Source organism: Solea solea, chromosome 2, assembly GCF_958295425.1.
Source record: "Solea solea chromosome 2, fSolSol10.1, whole genome shotgun sequence".
In the NCBI taxonomy this organism is placed as follows: domain Eukaryota; kingdom Metazoa; phylum Chordata; class Actinopteri; order Pleuronectiformes; family Soleidae; genus Solea; species Solea solea.
Window position 1 is genome coordinate 30049606 of NC_081135.1, and position 26848 is coordinate 30076453.

At 39.2% G+C, this 26848-nt stretch overlaps 3 protein-coding genes across 5 annotated transcripts; all 3 read left to right on the plus strand.

The window, feature by feature from the left end:
- Positions 1-712: 712 nt before the first annotated feature.
- tex30 (testis expressed 30) lies at positions 713-2774 on the plus strand. The gene is made up of 5 exons (XM_058623294.1): positions 713-788; positions 900-1148; positions 1279-1330; positions 2020-2234; positions 2531-2774. The coding sequence occupies exons 1-5, from the start codon at positions 726-728 to the stop codon at positions 2690-2692; spliced, it is 741 nt and encodes a 246-aa protein (XP_058479277.1). The 5' UTR covers positions 713-725; the 3' UTR covers positions 2693-2774.
- Positions 2775-3195: 421 nt separating this feature from the next.
- On the plus strand, positions 3196-7224 carry nepro (nucleolus and neural progenitor protein). 2 transcript variants are annotated; one of them, XM_058623293.1, is made up of 9 exons: positions 3196-3398; positions 3533-3687; positions 3810-3898; positions 4785-4913; positions 5008-5085; positions 5204-5502; positions 5662-5720; positions 5867-6063; positions 6159-7224. In XM_058623293.1, exons 1-9 carry the CDS (start codon positions 3311-3313, stop codon positions 6499-6501), a joined length of 1437 nt encoding a protein of 478 aa, XP_058479276.1. In that variant the 5' UTR covers positions 3196-3310; the 3' UTR covers positions 6502-7224. The 2 variants fall into 2 exon arrangements, with proteins under 2 accessions (XP_058479276.1, XP_058479275.1); XM_058623292.1 differs by having other exon boundaries at positions 3198-3398; positions 5849-6063.
- A 4512-nt stretch (positions 7225-11736) lies between these two features.
- ralba (v-ral simian leukemia viral oncogene homolog Ba (ras related)) lies at positions 11737-25873 on the plus strand. 2 transcript variants are annotated; one of them, XM_058622595.1, is made up of 6 exons: positions 11737-11866; positions 17358-17482; positions 21641-21858; positions 22901-23109; positions 23718-23895; positions 24342-25873. In XM_058622595.1, the coding sequence occupies exons 3-6, from the start codon at positions 21745-21747 to the stop codon at positions 24462-24464; spliced, it is 624 nt and encodes a 207-aa protein (XP_058478578.1). In that variant the 5' UTR covers positions 11737-11866; positions 17358-17482; positions 21641-21744; the 3' UTR covers positions 24465-25873. The 2 variants fall into 2 exon arrangements, with proteins under 2 accessions (XP_058478578.1, XP_058478577.1); XM_058622594.1 differs by lacking the exon at positions 17358-17482.
- Positions 25874-26848: the final 975 nt, after the last annotated feature.

The window sequence follows — 26848 nt, forward strand, 5'->3', positions numbered from 1 at the left end:
TTGACAAATCTGATTTCTGTGTCCACATGACCCTAAACTCTTATGATTTACCTATGTAAAAGAGTTGTTTATTAAATTTCCATTGTAAGCTTCTGCTTTAAAAAACATGAAACACACACTGGTCGGTTTGTCTATTCAGATTGCTGTAGAAACAACGTGGCCTTCATAAAGTTCATGAAGCCCTTGCCTAAAGTACATATTAAAAGGCTTATTCTAATTTGTATGCTACAAAATAATTTTTATTTTGAAGCAATTATAAGCTGATATTGTACAAAAACACAATTTTAGTATGTTCAATACCTGCCAATAAATCCTCCAAAAAAGTTACACGCTGAACCTTAAGGGTCCAATTTGGCAGTTAAGGGGAAAGTTAAGGGAAACTCGACATTCTCCACAGAGTGGCTGATCCTTCGTTTATTTCACCTCTTACTGCCTTGACCGTGCATTTTACGCATTTGAAATAAACTTGCGCTGAGCCCCATCACTTTTATTTTATTTGTGATATTGGGAGGGAAAATAATCCAGAAAAGGAACATTTCACTGCTTTTTCTGCATCTAGACCACATTAGACCAGGTCCAGAGTTTAAAACAAAAACATCTCTATACCTAGACTTGTCAAACCTGAACTGCATTGTCCCAGAGAGGCTGTAGATTATTTAAAACACCGTTTCTGATTTGTGAAACAGTTTACATAGAAATGTGTAACGACCACTCCTAACCGCTAGATGTCCCTCACAAGCAGCCATGTAATGTTTGATGTCAGTGAGGAAATGGAGAACTTTGAAGAGGTAAATAAATAGTCACAACTGGGAAATACACAGGATTTACAGTAGCTTTGTGTTTAGGTGGGAATTATTCTCATTAACTTAAGACTTGTTTTCACATGCCACGATGTTAAGGACACCGTGAAGGTGCCGTTCGGGACGAAGCAAGTCGACGCTGCTCTGTGTATCCCTGCTTCATCACAGTCACTGGAGACAGACGTGGACACAGCCGTTATTCTGACTCATGGTGCCGGTGGAGACATGAACTTCAAACACTTGCTTTCTCTTGCACATGCTTTGGCATCGAGTGGCTTCATCTGTCTCCGGTTCACTTGCAAAAGTTTAAACTTGGGTTACAGGGTGAAGGTTTACCGAGCTGTGTGGGTAAGAACAACCTAAACTCACTCAAAATAAGAGCAACAAACACCATGTGTCAAGTGTTGGTGGAATAAGAGCTAACATTGTCGTAAGTCTGTGAGACCATACATGTTTGAATGAACTGCTTTCCCCCCAGGAATACTTGAAATCACTGCAGAAGTTTACCATCAAGCACATATTCATCGGAGGTAAGCAGTAAGATTATTATTGTATAACAAATATTAAATGTTATTTAACCCTCAGGCTTCAGTTTTAAGGACAAAAATGTCCACAAAACCCCTAGGAACCATTAGGATTTCTAATGGTTCCTAAGACCCTAAGAACCCATATCTGCTCTGATCATATTCAATAATCAGAATATTTGTAAACACTCACCAGCAGCTTTTTTGGTCTCCTAATAAAGTGGCGTGGAGTGACACACAGTGAGGTTTGACTTGTGTGTTCAGGGACTATTTTCTGCAGTTGAGATACTTTAGCCTCTTAATCTCTTAGTCTGGCCTTTTTTCTTCTGACCTCTAGCATCAACTAGGGACTTTCTCCCAGAGAGGTGCCTCTCACTGGACATTTTCTCTTTTATGGGTCATTCTCTGTAAATGTTAGAGATGGTAGATCCCCAGTTTCTGAAATACTCTGACCAGCCCCTCTGGCATCAACAGTCATGTCACGTTCAAACGTCAGTTAAATCAGTTTTCTTCTTCAGCAGGTGAAAATGTCTTTGTGGATGATTAGATATACAAGCAGTTTAACAGGTGTTCCTAATAAAGTGGCAAGTGTATAAATGCTATATAGAGCATACATAGACTGTAACAATAAACAAAGCTGCACTGTAACACTCATCGGTTGTTACATCTCGTCTTTGACTTGAGTGTCTCTCCAGGCAGGTCGATGGGGAGTCGTGCTTCTGCGGCTTTAGCCAGGCAGCTGAGTGACGCGACGGAGGATGCAGTGCAGGGCGTCATCTGCCTGTCTTTCCCTCTACACCCTCCAGGACAGACACACAGCCATCGCCAGCGGAGTGAAGATCTGCGGGCGCTGCCTGAACACATGCCTGTGCTGTTTGTGTCAGGCACTGAGGACAACATGTGTGATAGGGTGAGGATGACTGGGGAAAAGATTTATTCTGGGTTTAAATATTTTTATTTTCATTTATATGTATGCATAACTCAAGTCATGCACTATGTTATATGACTCTATTCCTCCCCACTGCTTTCTATGTATACTTTTTAAGCTTTATGATGCAAAATGCAGTCTTCTACTTTCATGTACATTATTGGCAAAACCCTTTAATTATAGAAATGATGCTATCCCCTGTGTTAACTTGTGCAATGGATTGTTTTCTTCTGATGACATGTCCCATGACAAAGATTGTGCATTCTTCCTTTACTTAGGTCCTTTTTGACAAGACGGTCACAGAAATGAAAGCTCAAACAGAGGTTTTCTGGCTGGAAGGAGGCAGCCATGGTCTAACGGTGAAGGGACAGTCAGAGGAGTCTGTGATGGATCAAGTGAATTTACAAGTTATTACTTGGATTAATAAAAGTAGAGAGTAAACCATTGAGGAAATATTTCAGTGTGTATTTGTTTAGTTTTGTAAGTTAAATAAAATATATTTTTTCACACAGCACAGTCCAATGTTGAGCCTCGTGTATTTTTTGACAATGAAGTTAATACATAATTTTATATAAAGCAGAAACCATGTTTTTGATATATGGTCATTTGTACAGCTCAGTGAAAAGCCCAGAAATAAAGTGACACTGACAGACTACATTTAGATAGCACTTTAAATTAATCCAGAAGTTGAAAGAGATCACTTGTCTTAACAAAAGTAAGATATATTGAGTAAAAAAAACTGAAACCAATGCAATATTTAATGCTGAATACTAACAATTGTTGAATAGCCTTTCACAAAAAATAAATGTCAATACATTTTGTATATACCTAAAATTCGCTCAGGAAACAAACTAAAGAATTTAGAGATTTTATTTAATGTTCAAGTTCATTTTTATGTAAAATTTACCATTCAAATTCACAATATTGTCATTTTTCATGCTCAGAGTTAGTATACTGTGCCTTTAAGAAGAACTTTGACGTCGCTGTGGGCTTGAATTTGATTGGCTGGCTGACTTCCGCATGTTTTTTTGTTTTTTTCCCCCTCATGAAGAAGAAGCATGGCGTCAAAAGAACCGTGGAACAGGGTAAACATTCCTCTTCCAAGTGCAGTTTCCAGTGTCCGGATACCTTTCCGCTCAACAACAGGTACGACGACTTTAGTGCGACTATGTTCAGATAAATATTTGACTTTGCTGCACGATTTCACTCGCCACACACTTGGTGTGTAAGTGTAGCCTCTGCTGTCCATGGACAACATATGAGTCGTTTGTGTTTTGCAGATGCAAAGACCAGAACTCTTCTGCTGGAAAACGAGAAAGTCCTTCAGTTAATCGGCAGTGAGCTTCTTCAAACTGAAGTACGGCTTCTCTATGAGCTGCTGCACATCCTCTCGAACAGCTTCAGAGGAAACAAGACCTTCAGTGGTTTGAAGCAGGTGAGACTTTGTCTCTGGTCACAGGATCAGATCTGCGTGTGTGTGTGTGTGTGTGACAGTAGAGCTGATGTCCCTGTCCTCTCAGCTGCGTGTGTAACTCATACACGTCTTGTCTGTCACAGGTTGAACAATGTGTAAACAGACTGAAGAACATGAAGCTGGACGTGGCTCTGGAGGAGCTGGCTGATCTGTGTCCCAACAGGATCCAAAGGTATTGGGCTGCAAATAATGATTATTGCCACAATGTATTAGTCTCTGTTAATCAATCTGTTGGTCGTTTCATCCTTAAAATGCTTTGCAGAGGAGCAAAGATACATGAACATACTCATATTTAAGAAACACGACTTGGTTTTCTTCAAATGTTAATACAGATCATTAATATAGTAAGTGATTCATTTGTTAATTGATTCACAATCAGTTATTCCATGCACAATACAGACACAAATCTGTCATTATACCAGTTTAATACACTAAAATATTCACATTACTTATCCTGTATAAATATAACTTGTCAATCTATGCCACTTTACTGCTACACTATGTTCTTTGCATTAAGGATGCACAATATCATCCGTCAACAGCACAATATCATCAGCAGACACGCCAAAACCCGCTGATTTGACTAAATGACTAAAATAATAGGTTAGCTCCTTGACTTCTCTGTATTTTTTTGCTGTTAATTTTACTACAGAAGAGACTAAATTAGGCTAAATTGGGCACAGGAAAAAACTAACTCCCGATATATCGGATATTGGCAAAAAAAAGTCCAATATCCTGCATCCCTACTTTGCACCCTTGTCAGTTTGGCTTGTGTTTATTCTAGAAATGAATTAGATTTTATTTATTTATTTTTTTTGCTTATTTTTTTACTAAGTTGTTATTAAGCTGTAGGTTTTATAATATTTTCCTGTGTGACGGCACTATTTAATTTAATGATGATACTTTATATAAGTGTTTCAAAACAAATGCCCAATCAAGCGTTTAACATGTACATTTTTACATTTACTTCAGAAAATGTTTACAAGTGTCTGGAAGTCACTCATGTATAAATAGAAAAGCAGTAATTATGCGGTGTGTGTGCTCATGTGTGTTTTTAGAGGAGTGAGCATCAAGACTGGTGAGTGTGATGTTCCCAGTCAGCCCACGCTGGAGTGGCTCTGTCTCAAAGTCCTCGGAGCTGGTCAGCTGATGAGCTGCACGTTGGATCGCTGCAGCAGAGCATTCATGTATCCTTTCTAGATGTTTATTCCTGTGTCCTGTGATAGAAGTCTCTGAAGAATTGAACGCATCGTTCCTGCCCTTAACAGATATTTGTTTCAGACTCTCAAAGCAGCAGATGAAAAGTGGAGAGTTCCTTATTTTGAATCTGGTAATAACTAGCATGCTCAGCCGTCTTTGGTGAGTGGTTTCCAGTGGTTAAATTTGCCTTGATTTTCAGAAAGGCCTGCATCTGTCTATTATATATAGAAAAGACCATTTATAAAATGTTCTCTCTCTTGTCCTTGTTTATACTCAGGGTTATTTTCCGTGGTGTCCTGGTCAGCCTGTCCACTCTGTACCAGGAGCTCCTGGACTTCCGCAGAGAAGTAGCCCAGGCTCAGCCCATGCCCTTCCTCACAGACTTTTCCCTGCCAGCAGACTTTGCTCAGCTCCTTGGTCCCTCCACTGCATGTTCACTGTTAAAAAAGCTAAAGCCTATTTCCTGTGCCAAAGACCACAAGGAAACACAGCAGCAGAGGAAGACGTTTGCTAAAGTCAAGACACAGGGACGGATTAGGAAGGTTAAAGAAGACCTGGGTGTTGCTCTTGTAAGAGGTGGGGATATGTACACATTGATAGTAAGGCACTGATATAGAGGCCGTGTGGTTTTTTATTATTATTTTACTGGCATTTTACTATTGTAAAATGTTCTTTTAATCTCACACATTGAAATAAGGCTTATTTGTTATATTACTGATTCTTGTCCCCCCAAAGATATTTTTCAAGACACAGCTATGGAGCCATTTCTTGCAGTTAACAAGAACTTTCCAAAGGTATGTGAGCAAACCAGATGACATATTTATTTATTTATTCTTTTATTACAGAACAGACCAGAATTTTGCCAAATTTGCCAAGTGCTGTCACTTATTCAACCTAAATAATGCTTACATTCACATCATAGGGCAACTCCCACCCACAGGAAACTCACAGAGCTAATGAGAAACCAAGATTCAAGAAGCAAGTGAGAGAAGCTACGTCCTTCTCTGACATGGCGACTCGGCTGGAAGACATGATCACGTGGTGCAAATCCCGGAGGATGAAGAAGGAAAAACGCCTTTTAACCTTCCTGCAATTAAAGTGCAAGAAGATGATATGTCTAGAGGCTGCAGGTTACAAGTAAGACATCCAGTCAAAAGTACTCATTTATATTTTTGCTGAATGGAAAACTGATATCAAATATGTGTGTTTCTACAATTTGTCCCGATTCTCAGCGTCGAGAGGAAGTTAAAGAGCTTCAGACAGGAAGCTTCCTGGGCTTCATCTCCTCAAGGTCCTGCCCCGAGAACCTGCCGCTTTTCTTCCGTGCTGAGGAGAAACACTCGCCGGAGGAAGCGAATTCAGCCACTCAGGAGCCGATTACGTTTTTCAACAGTTGGGACTGGTAAAAAAAGAAAGACAGGGCTGAAGAAGAGACAGAAGAGAAGTAAGATATCAACTTCTGGACTCTCAGAGGACACTCTAAAACCCTGGACGACGCCAAAGGTGACAAGTCAGACCACCCCCTTGGGCAACAATGATGCCATAGATGATATTTTTGCCTCCATTGGCTTTTGACACTTTTGGATTGAGTGAATGGAGACGGGTTACTGTGTTCACCTGAGCATAGTATAACAAGGTATGAGAATTTTCATAACTCCTATGAATTGGGGGGAAAAAAATTCCAATATGCAACAAGTTTTATATACATATAATATGCCGTTTAAAGTTGTGTTTGACATTTCACGAAAAATGCTCATCCTCCCAAACACTGTCGTCGACCTGAGCAGTGATTTCAACAATGAATTAAAATAAAGGTGGAACAGCATGATGGGAGCATTTGTGGTTTAAAAATCTAATTTATGTTGCTCCTTTTTACACTGAAGCCGTATATTCATGGTATTGGACACTAAATGAGGCTTTAGGCCCTTTCACACACACACACATACTCGCTCGCTCGCTCACACACGATGAAATACGATTATTAGAGGTGTTAAATGCTCTTGTTGTTCTGCCCTTTTTAAGACGGACTTGTAATAGCAGACTATTACTTCTGCATGAGGAAATAAAATCAGGTTAATGAGCCATGTTCAAGTAGTGGATGACACTCGTAAATTCAGATCCCATCTCTAGGAGGATTCTCTGTGATATAATGTGACACCAGCTGAGGAAGCACCTCGCCAAGGCTCTAGTAGTATTTGTGGCTCCACCTGGTGGAAATGATAGTAAATGACTGTCGGTGATTGTTCCCAGACAGTTTTTTTACACTTGGTCAAATGAATAATAAACTTAAAATCATGATGCTGCTGTGTTTGTTTAATTCCACCAAATTTGACCAGTTTTTCTTACTTTCTTTATCTTATTTTCACAAAACGTGATCGAAACACAGTAAAGAGCAATGTAGGGCTTTTATTTTCTCTGAAGGAAGTAACTTTGACGACGGCATTTTTTGTCATTTGTTGTTATTTTGGGCGAATTGGCCCTTTAATGTAAATGCTCCTGTCAGATTTACCTGGAAACACCAAAGAGATGTCTTCTCTGGAAGTCAATGTGTACCTGTAAAGAGAACAAGTGCTGATACAGGGTTATAATGCAGTGTGACAACGTTATATTCCTGTAATTACCCTGTAATTACCGAAACCATAGAGTACACGTCTGTCACTCTGCAGCAGCAGTAGTTTGTGTAAAACCTCTGTCTTCGTTGAGAGGGGCTGATTAAAAGACTGTTTCAACTATGAAATGTTGTGTTTTTACATCTTCCTCGCCTTGACTGTGTTGAGTTAGGGTCTCATTATCAACTTCCTGCTGTATTTGTGCACATACGTCTGCGGATAACTGAATACTTTTGGAATTTTGAATTCGAAATCCGTGATGGAAACTCTGTTCTGCAGTATAAGGGTACATATATTTTTGGTCAGCAAGTATTTTATTAAGGACGAGGAGTGAAAAATGTCTTCTGTTATCCTCAAAAATCTTCTCCTCAGCAGAAATAAAGGCACAGAGGGCAGCAGCTTAATGGGTAGGGACACCTACATTCACACACTCCCTGTTTCTTGTCTCTCACAATAAAATCACTAGTTAAGAATTGCTGACTCGGCGTTCCCAGCTAATAATAAAGAACTGTTTTGTTAAAAATAAAGGGGACTTAGATAATGAGAGAAGAAAGGCACGATTTTAATGTGAAATCACAGTAATTAATCGATGTGTATTCTCTATAATGTCACCGAGACACTTCGACAGTGTATGTTAACCACTTATTACATGATGGGATGCTTAATACAGAGACTAAAGCCACAGGATTGATCAGAAGATCTGCAATGCCATTTATCTTTACCAGTGAAAACCCTGCGGTGTCTGCATCAATATGCAGCTCTGAGAGTAAGTCAGACTGTGGAAAAATCCCGTCTGTCGACTTCTCCCAGCCCGGCCATATTTAATAGGATATAATTGTAAACGGATGCTTCCGCACAGTTAAGTTCAATACATACATTTGTTGGAATGGGCTGGTTCTCATGGGATTCTGTAAATGCATCAGTCGGGGGCCTGTGGGCAATATGTGACCTAAAACGAGAGTGGGAATATGCAGGTCTGCACTTCCTGCGTGCTCTTCTTCACTTTACTGTCCTCGGCAAGGGAACGGAGCGTTAACATTTCTATTCAATTCTCAGCTTTTGTGCGGCACATGACTTAAGGATGCTCAACACTTACACTGAGAGGCAAATTAAATCACGACTCCATTACATCCTCGGAGACTAGAAGAGCAAATTGGACATGCACAAGCAAATCTGGTGCATCAAGCACCTTTTTTTTGCCTGGTCTCCAATGGCTTCATGATTTAGAGCATAAAATTGTACCAGGCCCATGGATAACGTAAGATCCATTGTGCACCCGAGGCCATATTTTAAGTATATATATACATAAGTATATAGGTTGATGGGTTGTGCTCCTCCATATATATAGATGTAGGGAGGTTTTTGTAGTATTAACAATAGTTCCTCACTTGCATGTATAACCAAGAGTGATCGTCTTCTACACTTTATGTTCCGTTACCCATGAGCTTTCCTGTGTGAAGAAAATCTGTTGGGAGGAACACGGTGACAAGTTTTTACTCAACTCTATAAATACGACCTAAAACAGCAGACCCCAGTTGTGCCATTAGCATCCAACCATTTATTTTCAACATTAACTTATTCTCATTCGAGGGCACGAGCTGTTCTATTACAAAAAAAAAAAGTCATCGTCTGTACTGTAATACACAGTAGACTACGCCAGGCTCACACCAACCTCCTTTTCAATATTCAGAATTAATCTAGGACAAATGATCTTTTGGCTCCATTTTTTTTTGTTGATTTTGAGACACAATAAAATAGGCACTGTCATCATCAGTCTATACAGATAATAGCACTGGAGAACATGCTGTTGAACAATTGCACGTGCTCTCACAAGCTCGCTGGTCACATGTTTCCAAAGACAGCCGGACCCAGGTGCACACTTTAGAGACTTTTACAGGACAGAAGAGTGCTCACAATTTTATTGGACTTTTTTTTTTTTTTTTTTTAAACTGTAGCCAGAGGACTCTGACAGGTTTACTGGTGTTAATGTTCAGCCAAAGACAAAGGTTCATAATTTTTTTAGCAATATTTTTTTTATCGTTAAAAGGCCATATCAGGTGTTTTACATTAACTCACTTTACTGCAGGTTACTCGTACTTAACCTCACGGGGTAACCATTTATGCAAACTCTGCCGCTGAGGTCTGGGAATGTGGATGTACTGTGTGTCTATACAAAATGTATTTGTCTGTCAAATTCAGTGATCACTGGAATGATGTTGAAGTATGTAAGATATTTTTTTGACATGAAATAGAACAAACACATGTTTAACATTCATTAGGTTTCCACTCCAGGTTTAAGAGAACACAGGGCCATGCTTTTGTTTAAGTATAAGATTAGGTCAGACTAAATACTTGACACTTTAGCCTATGGAAACTGTGTTTTTTGTTGTGTTCTAATAAAGTGACTGGGAAATTATACTGTATGTCATAATAGCATTGCTAAAACAACCTAATCTAATGGTGGCCTAAGATTTTTGGACAGTACTTTAATTTATATACATCTGCTGATTTCCATTCATATGCGAACATTTGAGGTTCCCAATTGAACCTTTATTTGAAAAGAATATTTGCATTTCACTTGAAAGTTTAAATAGTTTGATTAGAAAGTAATCTTTGAACTTTCTTTCATTTAAGAATTGTACTCTTAAGATTTGTTAAATAAAAGTTAAAAAGAAACCCAACAACTTTTCAAATACACCCTGGTAGTGTGCTATGGGCCATCAGAGGTCCCCAGACCCTCATCTGAGAACCACAGGTGTACAGTATTAAAATCTCTCATGAAATATGAAAGATGCCTCATTTCGAGGTTAAGAGATGCAATATTTTACTATTTATCTGCTTGACTGACAGTCAGTTAATCCACACTTTAAGCTACTGTATATTTTAAGATAAAAACAAAGGAGATTTTTTTGTCTGATCCAGCTTCTCAAATGTGAGATGTTCTAGGTTTTTTTTCTTCTGCTTTAGTCTTCTGGGATAAAGTGAATACAGCTTTGAGTGTTTTAACTTCTAGAGAGATAAAACCCACATACCTGAAAAACATTACAATGCCACTGGGAACTTCCCTCCTCCACGTTTGTCTGTCGGCCTGTGAGTAATAAAACTAAAAAAGTAAAGGACGTGTTTTGATGACATTTTCTGGGGATGTAGGTTATGGCCCACATAGGAAATTATTAGAATTTGGTGGTGTTACAGATAAAAAAAAGTGTGAGATAGGGATCTTGTGGGGAAACTGAGCAGCCTTGGTTGGGGTTTCTGCTACCTCGTTGTCACACTCTACAGCCAAGCTGTGTTAATGTGTGTCAAATGTACCTGTGGTTGTCTGGCATGCCTTCTGTTTATGAGCTGTGGGAAAATGACATCACTGTACTGATGACTCACCTTTTTTTTTTTTTTTTTTTTTAAAGTCATCACAGTAACAACGCAATTAAACAAACAATCAAACAAACATTGTGGGCATTGTAAAAGGATTTAAATTATTTTAACATGAAGTGTCGAGTTAACTACTGTAAGTATAATGTAGATAATACTGCATATAGTTGAACAAAAATACACGTAAGGTAAAATGAAATGAATAATATGAATAAATACATCAATATAGTGGGATGGTTATAAAACTAAACCTCACTTAACAGCTCCAATATGCGTGTCACAGTGCATCACAGCCATTTCTAAACACAGTAAACGAAGGACGATCTGTTAATAAAACCGAATTAATGTGTAAGTGTTTATAATATAATTCTAAATATTCTCCAATTTCTCCAATAATAAACGAAGGATCAGGCATTGGTATACTTTCACACATGAGGCAATACTCGGACATTTGCACAGAGAAGTGCTGATCCTTACTCTTTACATTCACAAGATCATTTGTTGCTTTGATATAAAAAAAATTGCTTTATTAATGGAATATGTTGCAGAAAGACTGGAAACTAACTGAGTTGATTTCATTGAGTGCTTCTAAATCCAAACTCAACAAGATGCACTTGTTTTCATAATAATCTGCTTTTAAATCTCATCTGTTTTATTTTTATTATTTGTCTTTCGCTTGTGTTTTAACATTAGTAACTGAGTGTTTTGTATTTTTTGAACGATAAGCATTTGTTGGGTGGAAATCCCGCGTAACATTTTTAGATGAAGTTCTTTAAAAAGTAAGTCTGGTGATGATGTCGTCACTTCCTGTCATCTGTAGTTTCTAACATCCGGAAGGTGGGGCTTTTGTTGCAGGAGCGGTTTGTATTTGGGAAGCCAATGCTTCGGTGTTATCCTCTATATCAATGCAGCCATCAAGGTAGCACCAACCGAGGGAAGAGATACAAACCCTGATTTAGGTGAGGCTTCGAACATGTTTTCTTTTATTAACGCAGAGGAATAAATGAGTGTGTCTTTGTTGACAAGGCCGTCGGAGAGTGGAAGAGAAAACAAATAAGAGCACAGCTGTTTTAGGGAAGGTACGAGCGACCGGTGGACACGGACTGACCGGGGACAGATTAGTGTTAATGTTTTAGTTGGTGGTAATGTATACTAATGTTAAACATAACATTCAACGTAAAGATAGTGGTGGTTTAAGATTGGTTAGCCACTGGGCTACTGCGGTTAACTAGCCTCAGTGAACTGATGTGGACTTCTCCTTTCATCACTCGCCACTCCGTCACTGTTAACGAATGATATGAACTATTTTTATTGATTAACGTTGAGTTGTAACGACGGATTTCTAACAACTAAAGTCGTAGTTAATTAACGAGCGTCCGTGCCGTTAACTCACTCCTGTGGCGTTAGCTTACAGCGCCTACTGTGAACTTTGAGAGTGGATTTATTTGGTGTTCTTTTTCAGCAGCTGTAACTGGCCCTGTCGCTGGGTGTAGTTGTTGGTCGCTCATGTTAACTGCTGTAATGTGTTTATTTTGCGCTGAAAACTGACCCCACTCTGAGATGACACACCCAGATTTAGCTTCAGCTGGTATAATCTTTAGTGTCAGCAGAACTCACTCTGCTGTCTTTATTAGCTGTGGACAGACTAGTTATAGACAAACATACTGGTTTCTCTTTCTCCTTTGTTATATCAATGTGTCATAATGCAGGTGTTACCCAGCTCTTTTCAAATCCACAAAGTTGAATCTTAATTAAAGTATAATCCCCTTTATCCTTAGGTGTGAGACAATACTTTATTATTTATCTTTTTGTATTTGTGCATTGTAATAAAAAGCAATCTCAATAATGTTACCATGAAAAGGGAGAAGAATCTTTGTGTCATCATACAGTCCTAGTGATTTGTTTTGAAGCCTGCGTCTTTCCAGTCATTCCAATATCTTATAATTATTATTTGAAGATTGGGATTATGTAAGATTCTAATTTTCTTCCACGTCATGCCCACTGAAGTAGGTTAAATGTTATATCTCAATGTAACGTAAAGTGATTTCAGTGGGAGTTAAAAACAGTCACGTAAACTTGATATGAAAAAGTTATATTGTCCCATGCCAGACATTTCTTATTCCTGAGAACTTGTAACAACAGTGTATGTGACCACTGGGTGAAAATACAGAAAGGTCAGAGTAGTATAGAAACATAAATGTGTTGGAACTCGAGTCGACTCTCGTTTTGTTTACGTTTACATATACACACACACAGTGTTTTGTGATGAAGTTGTATTTTGTGTTGGGCCGTGGCTGCTGCGTTTACTGATGCTCCTTTTTCTGCGAAGGGTGTAACCTTTTCACTTATCAGCTCTTTTAGTTGTTTTGAGATAGAAAGAGGGGGTTGAGTTGAGGGAGTAAAAACATGGGCATGTTTCATGTTGTTGACATTGTTATTTGAGGAAAAGTGACTTCTTATTTAAACATGCATCTTGTGTCTTAAAGGCAAGAACGGCCTTGATTAAACAACCTTAAAGTGTTTCTGTTTCATGCTTTTTGGGCCTATACTTTACACCCCTCAGGTAATATTATTGCAGTTATGTGACCTTAGCTTTGAGAAATCTGGCACAAAGTCGACAATTGCCTAAAGTTTTGTATTCTTGAGTTTAACACTGAATCCACTTCAGCCCATACATACGGCCATACTATGGCTTGTTTTATGACTTTTGGAAACTTTTTTTATTCAACATGTTTCTCTGCATTTATTAGCTTGGGGGAAACAAGTTACCAGCACTTTTCACTTTGTAATAATTTACAAATTGTGTTGTTTTTTTTAAAGAAAGGTGCATTGTGTGTGTGAGATTTTGTCATAACCTATAAGACAAGGTGAGTAAACATACTTGTTGACCACACCTTGAGAAAAACTCATCTTGTGGATCTTGTGTGGTGGCTGTTTAAACCTGTGAGCCAGTCCACCATATAATCATGAATGACACGCAGTCCGTCCCTTGTAAATTACTCAACACAAAGTGATCACACCTATTCAAAGTTAAACAAATTCAGAAAATGTTTGACACAGTCTTTTAGGGCTGAGGTTTTTAAGCAGATCCAGATTTTGTTTTGGAACTGCTGGTGATGTATTTTTTTATGACTACATCATCCAAGTATTCAGTGTTTTCCCCAATGTAGCGTATAATTATTTCTTTCACAATCTGCTGTCTGTCACTTTTCAGGAAAACGCCTGAAACAACATTCTGATCATCACAGGAAGTACAATCTCTCTTGCGACATCCAGACAATTACAATAGGATGTTTCCTCGATTGGCATATTAACCAACATTGGCAGCTTTCTACACACCTGTAGATATAGTATATAGTAAGGAGTGATGTCAGATTTGGAGAAATGTCTCCTGAGGGATGAACTCACCCCACATACCTCTTTTGAAGACTTTCTGAAAGTTTATTCTTGTGCTTTAACCACGTCCATGTCTCAACCAAAGAAGGATTGTCTCGATACATTTTCTGCATAGCTTAATCCTCTTGTTTTCCAGTTGGCTCATATCTAAGAGCTCCATCTGCTTTTTATGATCAGTTTTTCATTTTCTGTGGAGGTTCTGGGTTCTTGGTATGTATGACACTGGAGTCAGAAAACCATCTGCTAATGATGTTGGCAGTGAAAGTGGAGGGCGAGGGCAGAAAGACTAGTGTAAGGCATTTTTACTGGACTTGTAAAGTGAGTGATTATGTGCAGGAGATGGTGATGTAGATAAGTGCATACCAGGCCACCATCAATTGTCTGTTGTCTGTCAGCACGGAGTAAGGGAGGTTCATATATTTTGCTCGGCTGTCGGTTAATTACAGAATAAAACTATGCATTTTTGATTTTAAAAAAATGCTCGTATGTACAATGAAAAAAAAACTGGGAATTGTCTTTTTTATTATAGTCTTTTAACAGAATATTGTTTCTATTACAGTGTTTGTTTCATAGCTGCCTAGGATAATCATTATGTTTTACCTTGTATATATAAAATTATAAAAAATGGGCCTCCCCTTGGCTTAGTGGAAACGGAACTTGGCTTGTTATGTGGCCGGTTCAAATCCCGGCAGGCCAATCCCCAGTACTCCAATTGATTGGGTTAATTGAACACACACACAAATTGAGCCTGTGGCGACTCCTAGAGAGGGAGAAGCCAAAATACAAGTATATAAAATGTTAAAAAAGCAATCAGAACGAACTTTACAAGTACCATAGGGGGAATATGACCTGAGAGAAGATAATCCTTTAGTCTTTTGCATTGAGCAAATAGCTTTTGTCTTTTGCTTTTTAAAAGTTAAATTGTGTTTTTCGAACAGCAAATTCCAACTCTTTTTCAAGATCTGTGAATCACGCAGTTACACATTCTTTTTTCCACAGGAAAATTAATTACTTTAAAAGTAGAGTGCTTTTTCTTCCCCCACAGCAATCAATTTGACATTCTGCCATGCGGTAGATGTGATTGCTGTGTGTAGGACCAGTGAGGAAGAGCAGTACATCCTGTTTCCTACAGGAAGAGGAGTAACATATGCAAATATTTATTTGGGAAATATAAAGATAAATCAACTTTTTTGATGCATCAGTTCCCTTAACCCACTGAACCCAACCATCCTGTAACCAGTAACTGTTCCCCTTACTCACAGGCTAAATGTGTTGGCCTCTTATGTCTCTAAAAATGCACAAGAGACCAGTTCTGCAACACTATTTTGACAATAGATTTAATTGTTTGAGTCTTTTCTTAAATAATGAAAACAAGCTGTCTGATTTTTCAGCATCTTAAATGTGAATACTTTCTGGTTTCTTTGCTTCATACAACAAAGAAAGCATCACAAGGGAATAATATTGGTTTGTGGACGAAAACAAGACACAACATGAGAAGATAGAAACAACATTGGACAGTTTTTAACATTTACTTCCACTATATGCACCCAACACCTAATAAATTTCACATTACAGGTTTAAGTGTCAAGTATTTAGTCTGACCTACGTCTACACTCTAACAATAGCATGGCCCTGTTTCACGTAAACCTAATTAATTTTACTGGTAAAACCTGTATGTTTGTCCTACTATTTCATTTTGAAAAATATCCTCCATGGAAAAAGGTCTATTACCCCAAGTTTTTCAAGACATACTTAAGGATTACATACACATATTGTATTCATTTCAATTGCAAATGGTCACAGATCAGTAGTGTATGTGCAGCACTGACAGATTTGAAATCCGTCATAAAGCCACCCTTTCACTAACGTGCACTGAGAGTTTTGTCTCAGCCTCTGAAAGTATTTACCGTACAGTATGTATAAGCTGGTGATAATGACAGGAGGATTTTACTGTGAGCGGTGTTTACTCCCGCTCTCTTTATTATGTCAACTGTGCTAAAGCTGTTGGTCACAGTGTGCTCCGTTGTTCTGGGATGTAAATATTACGTCGCAGAAGGGCTTTGACTTTTTAAGGCTTCCCAAAATGTTAGTGCACTAAGGAGCAACGTTTACAAGCACTGTAGACTCATGAATACATCCAAGCTGTGATGGTGGGGAGATATGATATCAGGGGATGTTGGATAGCTTTTGGTACTGTCATAGTTTACAGCTCTGCCAATTTTAGAGTGTGATGGCACCACAAGCTCCGTTGCATGGTGTAGGTGATGTGTTAACTAAGCCTGTTTGCTGTCAGGCTAATGGAAAAATATATAGCAAGTGAGAGATAAGTGGGCAGTTGGGAGTTACTCAGCAGGGGCGAATAGATTTGTCTACGGATGCATACTGAGAACTGAACTTCTCTTTCTGTCCTCCGTGAATCAGCACAGTGGAATGCTTAACTAATGTGGTAGTCATGAATGTTTGGATAATATTGTATCCGCTGCTAAGAGGGGAGAAGATGTTGCGGGTTTCAGGCTTAACCCTCCGAAAAGCTTTTGAATAACAATTTCATTGTATGCACTGTTTGTGTATAGTACAGCATCATATTGTAATATTTTGCCTGAGTCACCATTCTGACACTCTGGGAATCGGTGTAGATAGTGAAGGTATGTATTTGCACCTTGATGTTTATTTATTAGGAAAGGAAAAAGTGTCCAAAAAAGCAGCTCACTCAGTGCTGCTGAAGTAGGAAGGATAGCTCACAGAGGACTTGGCTGCCTCGTTTCGTCAAAGACTCCTCTGTGCACTCTGCTGTCCAAGAGTTGTTAGTATGCACGGAGCAATTCTCGAAACATTCTTCCTTGTTTTTGTGGTATCCTCATGTGTTTTTTAGAACGCTGTCTCCTCAGTGTCACTGTCCTTGTCAACTGCTACATCTTGACTTGCTGCTTAGTTGTTGGTTGTTGTACGATAAACAAAATTCCAATTGTTGTGCACTCCAGAACATCCATTCTTAAAAAAATATGTATCTTCTGACTGTGGTGACTCAAATGGAATATGTTGTTTTGGCCACAGGGAGTTGTAAGCTGTCCAGAACCCAAGGGCTCAGCTCTGCTGTCATATTTGCTAGAGAAGCTGGACATTTTCTGTCCTGCTGTGGCACAAAGTGGACAGGACACAACACAAGTTCTGAATTCCAGGTAGGCATTAGTGAGGGAGCGTCGCCTTGCAAGCAACAGAATTTTAAGTGTGTCAAGATAAGACGCAGGTTAGTGGTTTAAGTGAGGTAACTGATGATAAGAGAAATAGTTACAGGGAGATAACTCCTTCTCAGATCTTTGGATTTTGAAAGCTTAGTATTGGGCCCCTGTTTTTTCCATTAGTAAAGGAGAGGAAATCCCCTCACCCCGTACCCTCTGGTTTACTGAGAGAATGGGAAGGAGAGGGAGAGAGAGATTATCTGCAGCTCAGAGATGTTGAATTTCTACTTTCAACTAAATTCAATTATCTCCTCACAGTAGAATTCATGTCTCTTAGTACATTACTTTAAATTTGACCATAGTTTTAACATTTGATCATGTGCCTAATACAATTATAAGTAGAAACGAGTGTGGATGATCTGTAATGTCCAATTGTAAGGAAATGGTCTATTTACAGTTTCTGTCTGATGTCCGTTTCCAGATTCTCTGGCTCGGTCAGTTTGTCTTATGTTTGTATCGGAGTAATAAGTAAGTCTTGGCAAAACCTTTTCACATCTCTGTCAAAGTGTTGAGCTGTGCAAGGAGGCAAAGCTGACCCATCCTCCAAAGGGAACCTTAGCAAATTCCTGTTTCCCTTCACTGTGCTGGTGTCATCTATATTTCAGGAGCTTAGCATCTAGAGTGGTCTGTTAGACTGTACCCCCTCCTCTTCATGACCTGATATCCCCTGAAAAGGACCACTATCAAGCAGACTGCAGCTCAATATGTGGGTCAGGGCTCAATATTTATTCACTTGATTTTTCATTTTAACTCCGAGTGCGACTCGCAAGTAGTAATATTATACGGCAGACGATTCCCCATCCCCAAAGTATCTGAACTTCCTTTGGAAAGTATGCACTAAGTACTTTTCTTGTGCTAAGTCTTTTTTCATCCTCAGTTTATTAACTGCAATTGCTTCATTCATAGAAATGAAATTTGCTCATACTGTTCTTGAATGTGTGGAAGTGAGTAACAAGTGAATAATGTGAAGTGGCCTTGATGTTTAAGGGCTGAGTTTGACAGGGGACCTTGTGTGTGTCTGTGTGTCTGTGTGTGTTGATATCCTTCCCATAAGCCCTTTCACTGGCCTGGTTACTGATAACAAAGACAGGAAGAGCATAAGTTAGACTTCCCTTCCTGGTTTGAGAGAGAGTGTAACCTTGATGCCACATCCTCACCATGGTGTCATACTCAAGCTTGTGCTCAAGTGGAGCTTAATTAGATTTAACGATTAGATTTGTTTGGACTGTGTGAGAAAATGTCCACAGCTGCACATTTATGTAGAAATTGTTTTCTTACAACAACAAAAAATTGCAGTGCTTATGTGAAACAACAGTGATTTTTTCCCCCCCCTCCTTAGGCATAGTTTTATTTGTTAAAATGAAATGTTTGCTTTCTGTGAAGAGCAGATTATGATGCTCAGTTTTCCTATTAACATGTCACTGCAGGAGGAGGGAAAATGAGCTTTTTACATGTAGATAAAAATGAGTTAATAAAAGAGGGCGAAGGAAAAGAAGAGGTTGCTCTCCATTTGAACAAGTGTCTATTATCACTGTAGCTCTCCTGGCTCTCACCTCAAGATTGCATTAGATAGTATTTTTTTTAGGGCTGCAACTAATTAATTGATTATTTTCATAATCATTTCATTGAAAAAAATAATCAACAGATTAAATAATGAATCAGTCAATCGTTGCAGCCCTAGTATTTATAGTATACGTTTCAGACATGGCATTGATGGAGCCCAGATAACAGTGAGTGTTAACACTTGAAGGTGCATTCTGTAAGAATTAGTGAAATCCAATATGAGAGTGCATATTGTAACAAATGGGCTAGGGCTGCAACAGTTATTTGATTAATCAATTATTAGGCAAAACGAGGCTACTGCTAACTATTTTGATAATCGATTATCGGTTTAAGTGTGTTTTCAATGATTAAAAACAAGCTTTCTGATTTTTTTTGATTGTTTATGTCATTAAAATGGAATACCTTTGGTGTGTGTTGACAAAACAAGACATTTGAGAACATTAACATTTCTCAGTGTTTTCTGACATTTTACGGACCCAACCTGTACTCAGTTAGTCGAGAAAATACTCAACAGATTAATAATAGATTCTGAAAATAATCGTTAGATGCAGCCCTAAATTAAAAAAAAAAATACTTGGATGTCATTCTTCTTTGTTTATATCGTAAGCTTCCACTTTAAACTTTGCAACTCATGCTTTGGATTATTTTGTTCAGTCTCTGTAAGTCAAGGCCCGAAATATCATTCAGTATGAACGGCTTATTCCAAGACTACAAAAAAACAAACATTTAATTTTAAAGCAATGATACACTTACACAAGCATACTTATGAACAGTACATTCAATTTCTGTAATAAAGGCTCTGTAATACACGCACTTAAAGCTACAGATTGAAAGCAGTAGAGTATGGTCAATAGGCATGTCTAGGTGAGATGATGGGCTTTGACTGTGTGCTGTACTGCAAGGCTGTACACAGGATATTGGCAGTTCAGAGAAACCATCCCTTTGGGTTAGAATGCATCCTCTGATCCAGACTGACATGATTTCATTCTTGTCACATTTTTGATCATTGCAAAATGCCAAAGTCTCTGAAGGATGAAATGGACATTAAAACAGCCATCATTGTCTGGTTTAATGATCATTTTAATGTGGTGCACCATTACAGTCAAGCCAGACATGCTCTGTATTTAAGTTTTTTGCCAATATCCAATCATTTTTATGGTAATGTCTGCTGATACAACTTAAATCGTCCTCGTTTTTCTGCAGGTTATTATCCAATTGAGAAAATGACTAACATTTAGTGCATCCCTGATTTAATAGATGAGTTTTCTTCTGTGGTCAATGATTATAGTAAACAAACTGGCAGGTATACCTATTCCATCCAAAGGCTCTGACAGTCATCTTCCTCTAAAGCCCAGGACTCGCTGCCCTGATGGTTTGCCAACGGCAAAGAACACTGACCACAGCCTCTGCTGGCATGTGTCGAGGAAAGAAATTGTAGTCGCACACTACAACAGACAAGCCACCAGCATGCATGTTCACCCCCTTTGTGAGAGGACAATACTTTCCTTTCCTGCAGATGGTGGTAGTCTATGAAAAAGGGAAACTATAAGAACTATTCAGTGATGGACAGTGAATATTCAGTGTTCAGTCCTCTCATACAGCGCAATGTTGTTCATGTTGCAGTTAGTTATTATTAATTTGTTATTTCTGTTTGACTGCCCAAATTAAATGAGGAAGTCATTGAGGAGGGTTGATGTATATAAGCTCGTTGGCGTGTGCCCTCTTGGCGCTGAGTCATTAGCTTGCTTCTTAATTTCTGTGTCTCTTCTCGTCTTCCGATTGTCTTAACAGCCAATCACGGCCATCTCTCTCCACAACTAACATCAACATTGATTCAGCATATTGAATTGATCGCAAAGCTTGACAAGAACCATTGGTGCTCCACCCAGTGCCCCAATGAGGGCTTTGGACACTTCTTCTTTAGTGTTTTATAGCAGTTGGCATCTATATTACTGCCTCCTGGTTCTCTTTCCTTTTGCACACTTTAGCTGTATCCTTCCCCATCTGTGACAGCCAAGACATGGCTTGCTGGTATTTCCAGTGTCATCACTTTGCTCTCTGTTGTAAGTTGTGTCTGACAGAGATGGAAGGTGTTGTGGGGTCAGGCAAAAGCTATAGACTGTCTAAGAACAGGGGCTGTTGTAGAGCAGATAAATATCCAGTGATGTCTGTCTTCTATTGAATGAGTTTAGCACATGATGCCCTGCTTTAATGCAAGCCTAAATGTCGCCCTGCTGAGGAGAATGATAGCTTCATTACTACTGATCAGCTGCAATGACCTTTTGATGGCGAACTTTATAAAGATCTAGGATTCATGAGCAGGCAATTTGGCACATTAATGGGAAGGGTGGGGGTTAGGATTCAAGATTTGTTGGAGCAAAGCCTAGCGCCTTGGCACAGCAAGTTACTGTCGTACTGAAAGCTGTTAAGTAACAACTGCCATCTGTCGCTGCACTTGTCCTCTGCACACTTCTGTTCTCCCTGTGTTGAGTTTATTTACTGTAGACACTATGTTTCCACTTTTGTCATTCACAGGTAGTGTCACAGAGTGCAGGGAAGTGTGTGTGTGTGTGTGTGTGTCTGTCTGGGTGTGCCTGTGTGTGAGTGTGTGAGACGGAGGCGCACAGAAGAATCCAGCGATGGCTACCAGCAAAAGTAAAAACCAGAGCTCTTTGGCACTGCACAAGGTGATAATGGTGGGCAGTGGTGGCGTTGGGAAGTCGGCCCTTACCCTACAGTTCATGTATGATGAGGTAAGTCAACAATTTTAAAACCGCTATGGCTTGAAGGTGACCAGAACAGATAAAGCACCATTCGTTTGAAAAGTAAACATTAGTCACCTGCTCTAACCCAGTTCACTTTTTCATTATATATCCATTGTTTCTAATGTGAATGTCACTGGTAAATTAAGTAGTTGGTGGTTAATAGGTCTGCGCTTTCTAGAACAGCTTCATATTTAAAGCTCCCTGACAGTGGTTCAGCAATAAAACCACTTTTAATGTGATGCAATTGTAAGGAATGTTCAATTTGAAATGGTTGAGAAAACAGAGAAACTGCTGAGTGTGACTTGAGAGTTTGTCTACATCCATACTACTATGTTTTCATTTAAAAAAGTGCCTTTTCAGAGAAACACAATCTGCATCCAGAAGAGTGTTTTAGCTCATTTGCAGAAGTAATTTGCATCCCTAATGTGCCTAAAAACATGTACTGTATGAGAAGAGAGGAAGCTGATTCTGACATTTGCAGTTGTTTGCTCGGTTCGAGAGAGTATTACTGACGAGATGGAGCGATGGTGAAAAGTAAGACCAAAGATTACTGTTATCAAACCGATGACGAGGTGAAACCGAGAGTACACTTTAAGAGGTTTTCTTTCACAGCTAACAGTTGAGTTGTGGCTGATAAGAACCAGTCAGAAAGTGAATTTCAGAATGAAAGTAACTGCCTCATGTTTCCAAAGGTTTCCTGTTTCGCCTGTCCATAATAAAATACATGTTTTCAAACAAAAATGGAGCCGTAAGAACAAGATTTTACAAACAAAAGGGGCTCTTTTATCACAGAGGTGCTAAATTGCTGTATCTAAGACTCTGTGACAAGTTGAGGCTGGAGATGTTCACAGCTGGTCTACAGTACATGTGTTCAATAGTAATACTGTATGTCTAATGTCCAAATGCATGTCCATTTTAACCAAGGTGTCCCACTCGCTGTCTCTGCTCATGCTTCACTTGGCTGCATGCGTGTAAATGCAAATTTTTTTTTATGCGTCACAAAGAAATTTAATCTTTTTACTTTTCACAGTTTGTGGAAGACTATGAGCCCACCAAGGCAGACAGCTATAGGAAGAAGGTAGTCCTGGACGGGGAGGAGGTCCAGATTGACATCTTAGACACAGCAGGCCAGGAGGACTACGCTGCCATCAGGGACAACTATTTTCGCAGCGGGGAGGGCTTCCTACTGGTTTTCTCCATCACAGAGCACGAGTCCTTCACTGCCACCGCTGAGTTCAGGTACTGAAGCAAGCGTGTGAATCGGAGCACCTGTATGTTGAGGTCACAAACTTAGAGAAGAGAAGAGAAAAATAGAGTTAGACTCCAAGAGATGGTATTTTGAGTGTTGTAGAATATATCCTTTGTAAGCAGGGGCCCAGAGCAGCCACTTAAATAGTCAAGCCCCTTCAGTTTTTTCCCATTGCCTTTGATCCGTCTGCCAATACCAGGTTCTGAATTAGTAATGCAAATCCAGGTAAGAAGATTGTTTTCGAGTACTTGCACTATAGCTACGCTTTAATGGTCCAGTGTGTATGTGTGTGTGTGTGTGTGTGTGATTGTTGAGAGTGGATCTGTTGTGGCGGGAACGTTTTGATAGGATTTAGACGGCTTCTCTTCTCATTCTCAGCATGAGCAAAATGCTGAATGCATATTTTAGTCAGCAGCACTGGAGAATCCGCCAAAATGTGAACGAACTAGAGCCAAATAAACCAAATGAATGGCTCGGTCAATTTTTTTAAAGGTCATCGTTTTCACACACAACACAACAATGAAACATTCACTCATTTATCCACATAAAGAGAGCTGGTCTAACGACCATAAATACACAATCTGCTTTGTGCCGGCAGGGAGCAGATCTTGCGAGTGAAAGCAGAGGAGGACAAGATTCCTCTCCTGCTGGTAGGAAACAAGTCAGACCTGGAGGAGCGCCGGCAGGTGTCTGTGGATGAGTCACGGGGGAAAGCTGAAGAATGGGGCGTCCAGTATGTCGAGACATCAGCCAAAACCAGAGCGAACGTCGACAAGGTGCAGCTCTACAAATGAATCTGTATAGTGTTGTGTTTTCATATAAGAAGTGCTGTTGTTTCTGCATCAGAATGTTGTTTTTAGTCAGATTGTCACATTATAATAACATTTGTATCAGTAAAATTCATGCTCCTGCTAGTGTGAACAACACTGTCATACTATAAAAATATTACGACTGTATTTACTACTTGGACAGTACTTAATTCAACTGTTATACATCTGCTCTCCTCTGTTCCACATTTTTTCCTTTCACCCCAACCGGGCGAGGCACATGAGTCTGGTTCAGCCAGAGATTTCTTCCTGTTAAAAGGAAGTTTTTTGTTGTTAAAAGTGCTTTTTCATTGTGTGAACTGTTGGGTTTCTCTTCTCATCTTCCTCTAATATTGTAAGGTATGTGCCTTACTATGTAAAGACTCGAATTGATATGTTCTCTCATTGTTCTCCAGGTGTTCTTTGACCTGATGCGTGAAGTACGAGGCAAGAAAATGTCAGAAAACAAAGACAAAAATGGAAAAGGCAAGAACAAGAAGAACAAGAAGAGTTTCAGAGAGAGGTGTTGTTTACTTTGAACTCTTCATAGACCTTAATACGTCCCACAATGCAACTGTGAAGTTGGGGAGCAAAGCAAAGCGTCCTTGTAATTGTCATTCAAATGAAATTTAATCTTTTTTAATAGCTGTTTATAGTGTAGTGTCCTTTTATTTGTTTGTGTGTGTTTTTAATTGACTAAAACTGAGTAGCTGTTGGAAGATAACCACTGTTGTGACTGTGACTTGGATTACAGTGCTGGTAAAGCCAATGACCAAACTGCCACAGACAATATCTCTGCTGCTCAAGTCTTCACTGTTTAACTCAGTGATAATACTGCCTTTGACTTTGGTTCAGTGTTTTACAACAGAATTATTCTCAACTAAACAGTGCCCTTGAGTTCTTAACCCAATGTTAATTTTAATCTGCATACTTTTTCCCCTCGCCATTGAACCTTTGAGTTTATGATGACCAATTTACTGTAACTCTAATGCTGGTCTCTGTCATATTTGTAATCAGCGATGATGACAGTGACCTGTCGTGTTGAAGATGTCGGCCTCATTTCATTTCTTTCCAGTTTGGAGCATGTTTGGAATGACTGTTGAAACTCTTTCACCTGCTTTCAGTTTTGTTTTGTTTTCCCAGTACATCCTGTGATTTGTGGATTTCTGACCACAGACAAATCATGAGTGTACTCAGAAGAGATGTGTTGCCAAACAGGACTGTCTTTCTCCATAAGTAGGACTTACATGATCTCAAACCAGGCATCGCTGGAAAATATTATTTCACAGAATTTTTTTTTCCCCTTATACTCGACATTACAAAAATGGGAGCAATGTTGCCACTTGCACATCACATTGTTGTGGGTAAAATGAGTGGTGAGTGAGAGTGGACAGTAGACCTGTTCATCCTCATATTTCTCTGCCATGTTCATAAAGTCTGGGCCTTCTCACTGCAGGTTACTGCCTGTTTCCTGCGAGACAGTTTTTGACAATCCTGGGGGCCATCATGCTTCTGGTTCTGATGTCATTATATTCGGTAGCTGCTTATAAATTTTAACAATTCTAATTGCTTGTTTGTTTTTTAGTCCTGGGTCTTTTTGAATAATATGCACTACATTGCCAATACCTAAGAAGTGAACTTCTTACTGAACTGTGCCAACGAAAATGACAAAAAAAAAATGCTTATGGCTGTACAGTATGTATATTAATTATTTGAGTGTATGCGCGTCTACCAGAAAACCTTACCACCTTTCTGTCTGTGTGACTGAAGCTTTTGACCAGGATGCCAACATCTGAACTGTGGTTTAATCAATCTACCATTGCCTAAAACATTCTTTGAAACGCGTCCGTTCTTTTTTTTTCCCCTTTTACTTCCTACAACTGTGAGTGTACTTTAATGTCTCTGCAGTGGAAGTGCTGCTTAATAAATGCTATCCCTCCCTTTGTAATCACTGGATATTATTTTGTTTGTGACAAGTCTGAAAGCAAACTCGGAGACCGTAAAAGGTTCCCACTGAGCCATTTTTCTTGTAGTTTATGGAGAGTGTGAAGGTAGACATGAAACATGGGGGGGGGGGGGGAGCCTTATGACATGTACCATAACAGCTTGTGATTTGTATTTAAGCTAATTCATGAAAAAGTTTCAGTAAAAAAGTTGATTTCACAGAAGACCTTGTGCTGCATATTGCCCTCCAGTGGATGGATGATGGTAATAACTGTGTAATATATATATATACAATTACTTTGGCATTCACCACCAAAGTGAAATGCCACGGTTGTAATTTCCTCAGGCATTCTATGTCCCAGTTTAGTCAAATAACCCACCAGTTACTCACTTTGCATTGATCGTTCCTCTCCCATCTAGGGAAGACTGCCAATGGCTTGTTTTTCCTCAATTTGACAGTGATATAGCATGGCCAGTTACATTAACCTTACATGCTTATCTGACACGACAAGGAATTGAGTATGAGCCAGTCGCAGGCTCTCAACGCTGAACCCCTAGGGACAGCTGAGTCAGTGGAACTTGTTTCACAATGTGAAAACCCCGGGTTGATTACACCACAGGCCATATATCACTTTGAAAATAGTTTTCCTGTGAAGAATAAGAGGAAGTGTCTCCCCTTTGTGTTGTGTTAAAGAAAGCGAAATAGCGCTGACTTACTATGACCACATATCCTGTGGTGTTCAATGTCACAAAGCAGTCTGTGTGAAGTCCACTAACTTTGAGATCCAAATAGGAAGCTCTTTTCAAACTTATTTGTGCCTTCGTCAAAAATTATTTCATCGTGACCTAATTCTGCTTCTTGGAATTCTTTTGCTGTATTCCTGCAGGGACGCATGACTTACAGTGATATTTCTATAACCTCCTGGGAACGCAGAGAGCATCTTTTCCAGCAGCATTTCAGCATCAAGTCCCCTTTTGT